The sequence below is a fragment of the Alligator sinensis genome, unplaced genomic scaffold (genome assembly GCF_000455745.1).
Source record: "Alligator sinensis unplaced genomic scaffold, ASM45574v1 scaffold928_1, whole genome shotgun sequence".
NCBI lineage: Eukaryota > Metazoa > Chordata > Crocodylia > Alligatoridae > Alligator > Alligator sinensis.
In genome coordinates this window covers 1,573,881-1,582,281 of record NW_005842229.1, presented here as the reverse complement: position 1 = coordinate 1,582,281, position 8,401 = coordinate 1,573,881, and the positions used below count along the sequence as shown (strand labels likewise).

At 39.9% G+C, this 8,401-nt stretch overlaps 1 protein-coding gene across 1 annotated transcript in view; it reads right to left on the bottom strand.

Annotated features, from left to right (window-relative positions):
- JARID2 (jumonji and AT-rich interaction domain containing 2) overlaps positions 1-8,401 on the bottom strand; it is a 307,370-nt gene that overhangs the window by 164,110 nt on the left and 134,859 nt on the right. The window contains 1 exon segment of the mRNA XM_006027253.3: positions 6,460-6,595. Coding sequence (XP_006027315.1) covers positions 6,460-6,595 — 136 coding nt within the window.

Sequence of the window (8,401 nt, the reverse complement as noted above, 5' to 3'; positions counted from 1 at the left end):
CCTGCATCAATTGTGTGCACAGAACAGTAGAACTATTAAAACATATATGGTATCTTTAGCTTCTTCTGCAGCTACAAACAAGAACCAGGTCAGCAACAGCCAGACCACCACCAACTGCTCTGCATATTCCCCAACTTGTTGCAGTTTGGAGAGTACTGCTTCAGCCCACTTTCTGACTCTCAACTTCCTCATGAAATCTCATCATCTACAGTCTGCATAAAGCAGAAAAATATTCATTCCTATCTGTATGCCAAAGAAATGGGTGTTCTGCAGTCCAAGATGCAATGTTATATCAGGAAGAGCCTAACAAATCTGATTATCTAGCAAATGTCTATTCTGTCAAGTATCTTCATATAGTGAGTTCAGGGTACATGAAATCCTGGTGTATCTAGATATAAAACTGTAGGGACTTCATGTGGTTCTAGCCAGAAAAGCTACTCTATAAAAATGATTGAAAGAAGTAAATTAAATACAGAGATTGACAAAGACTATGATTTCTGACAGCACTGCAAGCTCTACCATATATATGAAAGGGTAGCTGTGCTCCTCCTGCTGCATACATCAGCTATAAAAAGAGTCCAGGGTCTGAATTTAGCTGGCAATTTTATTGCTGTAGGAGACGGAACAAAATGCAGTTTGCTCGTCCCCAGGCTGCAGCATGTTGGTCTACATTGCTGACACTAGCGAAAAAAAAATATGTTTTAGCCACTAAACTAGAGCAAAGATGACCCTGAATAATATAATCTTGTTGTTTTCTGTTGTAGACAGGAAAGGATTTATTTTCAAGATTTGACATCCAGTCCAATTAATTGTTACTGTTAGATGCAAACCAAAAGAACTGTTAAACAGGCTAACGACTAAAATTAATCAAAAGCATTTTTCTATTTATGAGTTGAGTGTCTCCCCACCACCCTGTTTGGCTTTTCAACCTTTTCTACAGTATTGTACTGAGCAAGATTTAATTTTACCACTACCAATACTAGTGCTATTTTCCTACCCTTGGATTCTGGTTTTGTTTCCTTTCTCCTATATACACTTTTTAATTTAATCCTCTCTATCCTTTTGCTTCAAATCCTCTATTTCTTATCTGCAAAATCTACTACTTCCCACATCCTTACCCACTCTCATGACACAGCAATTGTCCTTCCAACCAACAACTGAGAACAGCATCTCCAAAACCCATCAGCCACTCCCCTTTGGTTAATGCTTTGTATTTCTTTTCTGGTATTATACATAATTTTGTTTTTCACGGCCTTGGTCTCTTCTTGGCCTCTTCTCAGCAACTTTAACAAATGTATTATTATTAATTTTTGTCTCCTCAGACTGCACAGCTACCCTTGCCATTTACACATCATCTTTCTTACCCTCTCGCATCCACAATTAACAGTAAAAGACTGCTGGCAGGTGAAGTTATTTTCAGAATTACTTTAACTATAAATAGACTTAGGGACAACAGCAGCTCTTCCTAGGAGGAGAGTGAAATGATGTTTCAAAGTAATGAGTCATAGGATGACAGCAGTCTCTAACTTTTGGAAAAAATGAAAGGCAGGATTAATTTAAAGAGAACATTTCCTCTAATTTCCTTAGAGCACTGACAGTGCTCACGCATCTGGCCACACAGGCCGGCCAAGTGGTGCAGAGCTGGTCCACAGGCCAAGTACCATGCGTGGGGTCAGTATTCACAGGCCTGACCCAGCATGGGGTCAGCATACTGGTGTGATCCTGTGCGCCAACCCAACCTCATGTGTTAGTTCCATGGTGCCCCAGAGCAATCTAGCATGCAGGACTCTGTCATCTGGCTCGTAGGGCTCCCTACAGGTCACTGCTCCTCTGCAGTCAAATTTTCAGACAGACAAATAGGGAAGCCAGATTACATGGCCTTGCAGACTCAATCTGGTCCACAGGCTGGAGACCCCTGCCTTATACCACTGAAAGCTGTAATGACAGCATCCTCTGAAAACAGTGGCATTGGACAGGTGTTGCCAAGGGCATTCTATGGCCTGCAGGATCTTTGCATCTGTTCATGGATAACTCAGAAAGAACCTCTCTCAAACAATTAACAATTTCGAGAGAATTAAAATTTCTCAAATGAAATATATGGTAAAAACAAAGAAAGGAAAAGAGATTTGGGAATTTTCAGTAGTACCCAACCCAGGTTCCTGAGAGTGCAAGAGAGCTGTTATTTAATCTTGAATGTGCATGAGAGAGAGACTTTTGACTTGCTCTTTTGAAAATTTAGATAAAAAAATACAAAGATTATACAGAAATCCTGCACAAATATAAGTGAGCCTCATATTATTTAAAATAATGATTTGCATAATCCCAATTCTAGCCTTGGCAATTTAATAGGTATAGAGACCAGAAAAAAATTAAATAATATTCCAAATTGATATGCTTACTTAACTGGTTGCTGGCACTGGGTTATACTCAACTGTACCACTGCACTTTGGCACTTTGTTGCATTTTTAAAAGCACTGACTGGGGTACCTGAAATATATGCACAGGAAGATATTCCTAGCATGTATCTAAATCTCACTAAACTGAAAGAAATTTCTCACAGCCCTAAGGTTCAGGGAAGATGAAGTAAACAAAACAGAACAAAATATCACATCCACTATTATCAAGAAACACTTTAAAGCTTTAAAGAGAAAAATACCTGGAGATTAAGCCTTTGAGCTCAACATCAACCAAAATCTTCTATCCTATACTTTAACATTCATAATTAATTAGATTGTGTTTTTCACTAGTCCTAACCAATACAACACATTTAGAGATGGTTTCATTCATCATCCTTGTAAGACTAACCTAAGGCCATTGACAATACAATACACATCTGAATATTTCAAGGACTACGCTGTCATCTTTACAGGTTGGTATTTCTGATCATCTTGAACAAAAAATGATCTTTTGTACTTTTACTGTTTATGAACGGTAATGTAAAAGCAAGCTTCTACGAGCTACTCTTTTGAGGATAGTGAATTTACTTTTAAAACACAATGCAAGCAATAATCATATTCTTTATTGCTTTTTTTACAGCCATATTTCACATTCAAAGCAACAAAAGGAAAAAACCATTTCCCATGGGAATTAGCTTTCCTCTTAGGAGAATACTTCTGAAAATTGGTATACAAATTCCAAACCCCAGACTCTATTATGAAAATCTGATCACAAATGACAGGCAGTAATAATCAAAATCACAATGCATATCCTTCGGGTTTTTCAGTGTGCAACCCTGTTTCCACAAGCTGAATTAGACTATTCCATTTAGAACTACAAAGGATTTTCTGACAACTGATGGAAAAGACTCCTTCTGAAGTTCCCACACATTGGAAGATAATCTATAAAGCACAGGCACATTGTAGCTAAAGGCTATCCTGTTGTTATCCTATGCTCTGACTAACTTCCTGCTGCAAGTGTTGGGAGAGGCCAGCTAGGAGCCATATTCTTCTTGACCTGCTGCTCACAAACAAAGAAGAATTGGTAGGGAATATAAAAATGGATGGCAACTTGTGCAGCATCAACCAGAAGATGACCGAACTCACAATCCTGAGAAAAAGAAGAAAAAAGGAGCAGCAGAGGAAGGACCCTGGACTTCAGAAAAGCAGACCTGACCAACGCAGGAAATGGCAGGATCCCTTGGGAGGCCAGTCTGAAGGGGAAAGGAGTCCAAGAAAGCTGGCTGTATTTTAAAGAAACCTTTCTGAGGGCACAGAAATAAAATATTCTGATGTGCAGGAAGACCAGCGAGTATGGCAGAAGACCAGCTTGGCTTAGCAGGGAACTCTTCAGTGAGCTAACTCACAAAAAGGAACCTCACAAGTGGAAACTTGGACAAGTAACTAAGGAGGAGTGTAAGAATATTGCTCAGGCATGAAGGGATGAAATCAGGAAGGCCAAAGAGCAATTGGAGTTGCACCTAGCAAAGGACATGAAGGATAACAAGGGTTTCTACAAGTATGCCAGCAACGAGATGAAGATCAGGGAAAGTACCTCCTCCTTTCAGTAAGTGACCCACAACCTAGTGACTGGTGATGTGGAAAAAGCTGCCCAGCTCTTCTCAGCATCACTGCCCAGCTCCCAGTCTCCTTATGTCTGTAGGCTGCTGAAAGGTTCTCTCCACCTGCAACAACCTGAAGACACCATAGCAAGTTCAGCACAGTTGTTAAAGGAGTTGTGCAACCCAGGATCTATTTGACAAAATTTGGTGTTACTCCTTGTTATATGTACAAGATAAACTTTCAAATCTTGGAAACCTAAGGCTAGGGGCCTAAACAAAGGCCTTAGCATTTCAGGCGTGTTGAGCACCACTGATGCCAGAATTTCTTCAACAAAATTGACAGGAGTTCAGTATCAATATAAAGGAAGCCACTTACATAACATCACATTTAGGCATTTAGCTCATTTGAAAGTGTTGGTCACACAGCTTATGTAAAGCAGCAATGGATCTGTTCTGAAAGATGTCACGACATGTATATGTTCTTAAATCTTATTACTCGTCTTTCCCATGTCACACTACTATTAATCCTTTTCCCTTTCCCAAAAACTCATTTTTTTAAAAAAAAAAAGCCAGCCTGTCTTCTAAACCAGCAGTTCTCAACCTTTTTCGTACCAGGACCAATTTGTAAACAGCGATGGCCAGTCCCAACCCAATGCCCCTCACTGTCAGGTCCCAGCCCCTCAGTGTGGGGGCATAGGGGGAGGCCTCAAGCAGCCCCTTGAAGGCTAGAACTGGCTGCAAAGGAAAAGCCATGGTTTCCCACATTTTTCTCCTTTAAAGGAGAATCCATTTGTGAGCCTTTCATACATTCTTACAACCCACTTTTGGATCATGACCCATGGGTTGAGAACCACTGTTCTAAGACTGATTTTAAAAAATATTCAAAAGACAGTTGTCTTCCTGAAATGGAGCAGTACCGAGGCTGGAAGCTTAGGGAACCAATTCATGAATAGAAGGAATTAGAATGGATGTCATACAAGTTCAGGAAAAGCTTAGTCACCCACTTCTTGTGGGATAGGAGTTAGGGGGAAGTATGCTACTATAAAAACCTAAATTAGTGAAGCATGCTCTGCAGGCATGAGCCGTGACATTGCTGGAATAAATATGTGGCATACTCCATGTCTGGTACCTGCATTGACACAGCATTCCCAGCCAACTCACTTTTCATCTAAGCTGCCTTTGGAGAAACCAGACACCATAAAAACCTCAGTCATCCTGTAACCTGGCACATCATCAAAGCTTACTAACATACAATTATTGCGCTTCATGCCTGTAGACTTTTTTCCTTTGACTAAATAAAAGCCCCATAATAGAATGAGAAACTTTCCAAAAGAAATTGTGTTTGACAGAAGATCAATGAAGCAGAGGTGTTGGGAAAAAAAAAGAAAGCCAAAGCTGGTTTGCGTACTTCTCCATGCTCATTATTGACTTGGTGCTAAGGCTGAAGTGTTCCTTCCCTTCAGATCATTTGATATTATTAGTGAACTCAGAAATCAAAAGTATTTCTTAATCACATTGAAGAGGTCATTGCTGCTCCTGTGGTGCAATAACTTGGTCATACACAGTCTGTCTGCATTTAACTAGCCATTCAACTAGCTTTTTGCTTTGCTAGTAATATGCAAGCTCCTCAGTTAAAGAACAGGGAAATTTGACTCACCATGGCAAAAGCACAAGCTGCACAGAAATACGATAATGTAACAAGCAAGCACCCAGCTGCTATTTTAATGTATTAGCACAGGGGTGGCCAACCTGTGGCACAGGCAGCCTATGTGTGTGGCATGCAGCAGACTGGGGAGGGAGATGGAAGCAGAGTGACAGATAGGGGTGAGAGCAGAAGGCAAAGTAGCAGGTTGGGCAGGGAGTACAGGGAAGGAAGCAGAAAGTAAAGCAACCGATCAGGCACAGCAAGGGAATCAGAGTGGCATTTGGGGAGGGTGAGGGCTAATTTGCGGCACATACTAGCACATGTTCATACTGAGAAGAAGCTGCCAAAAACCTCTCAAAAACTTGTTTGTATTTTCCTTTTCACCTGACTTGCCCAGAAACCTGAACTCTGCTAGCCATCATTTTCTAGGTGCAATGAAATGAAATAAAGCTTTTTTCAAAGCTGAATGAGTCCATAAGAGCCACATCTTACACTTTCCCTTCAAGGCATCATGTCTCTCTCAACCAAAGACAGTCTGAAATTCTTCCTCAATTGCCCAAAAGGTTAAAAACTGTGCAGATTGAGAATACATTATTTCAAATCCCAAGGGCAGCAAGGTTCTCTCAGTACATAGTTCCCAATACATTCCTAATAGATACTTAAATTCACCAGAGACAAACATGTCAATATAGGTGAAGTGAACCTTTTAAATACTTCAAAAACAAATCCTGAACTGCACATTTGTCAGTCAAATTTTGAAAATCAAGCATAAAAATGAGAGAAAAACTCTTCCAGTGGTACCAAGGAAGAAACTTACCATTCACGGTTTTGAGACTGCCATTAATACCATCACCATGCTGCCTTTTCTGTGCGTTCTTGAACTCCTTTAGAGATAAATAAAGGACCTTTCGTACCACCCTCTCCTCTGACCACGGAATCCCATCACTGTCGTCCTAGAGAAGATGATAATGGAAAGGAAACATTAACTGTAAGGGTCTAAAAATTTAGAGCTAAAAAGATCATTTCTACCTAGAAAAAGAGATGCTAAAGAATAAAATGCTGTGTTATAAAACGCACGTAATTTGCACACGAGAGGTACTGACACGTAACAGGTACGCAGCCGTTTTCGACTAAATCAGACCATTAATCCATCTCATCCATTATCCTGCTTCTGGCAGGAACCACTATCAGCTACTAGAGAGGAAGTAAAATTTATTTTTTAAATCCCTATGATGAACCTTACCTTATGGAGAAATTTATCACAGCTGGGAAACACTCTCAGAGACCATTAGGAGGGAAACAACACTGAATTTAGCTGCAAAGAAGTACTGAGCAAAATGCAGTTAAATCAGTCTCTCACACTGTCATTTTTGTGATACTGTCTCACGCCTCAGTATCTTTATATAGTGATGCAACATCGTCTGCTCTCTAGTTTAGCAGTCTTATCTTCACTGAAGCATGACAACGCATTTGAAGACAATGAAGCTACTAAGGATTTATCTCAGAATATAGCTAAGGGGATGTTAGCCCCCTTTGGTATATTATTTTCAATTTTATTTTTAGGAGAAAAATACAGTATTGTAAAAGGCAATACCACACTATGTAATGTTTAGTAGCTGCTTCACCTAGATATCTAATTCCCCACACATCGTTTCCATAACAATTTTAAGCATTCAGGTAGGTAGAGCTAGAATATTGTGCACAAATATTTATCTTCTTTCTTTACAACTGTATTTTCTTGTGTTTTAACTTCCCTGTTGTAGCAGAAATTTTACAAGCATTACTTATGGTTTCTGACCCTAGACTTCCTCAAAGTCTGCATCACTCCCGAGAGGGAAGATTACAATTTCTAGACAGTCCTTGTATAGGTAAGCAGAGCCCAGCGGACTGCCACACTTCACTGAGAAACCAAAACACCAACATCAGTGATCCACTTCAGAGGGCAATGAAGTTTATACAGTGAGAGAAGTGGCCAATAACATTCACTTAAAAAAAATAAACTTATTTTAGGGTAACCACTGATACCCCCTTAGCTATTCCACTGAAATATTTGAGATTAAGATTGAGACAGGCTGTTGACACTTGAATCATCACAAATGCTTTCTCCCATTTAACAGCAAATTATTTAAGCGGGGAGGGAGGGAGGGAAGAAAGAGAAAAAGAGGGAGAGGGAGGGAAAAAGAGAGTGGGAGAGGGAGAAGCAAAACAGTGACTACAATGAGATGACAGTAGGTAGCATTCTTTCAGCAGGATGTTCAAAGTACACTGGGGACATGCTACTTGACTACAAACACCACAAAACTAAGCCCAGAGAGCTATGGAGCGTAGGGAACTTCAAGCCAAGAAAGCAAACTCAAAACTGAACAGCAATAGTACAGGAAAAATTCTCTAGGCAAGAATACTCAAGGGGAGTGCTATGCGCTCAGTTGGTGTAACAAAAGAAGTTTACTCAAACAGAACTTCAGTTTACCAGTTTTCTACCACCACAAATGCACCCCACAGATTTCTCTTCTCCCCTATTAGGCGTGACCAAAACTGGCAAAGTTAGGGCAGCAATCAAGTTTGATTGCCCTGTTAATTTTTTAATAAATGAATTTTTCTTGCATACAAGTCCACATTGAAAGCAAACTACAAATCAGGGTTATTTCTAATATAGACATTACTAACCATAAACTTGGCTGTATTGGCTGGCTGTGTCCTAACCTTTCAGTCCATTATCAGATAAAAAATGAATGATGATTTAATTAACAGCTTTCCTT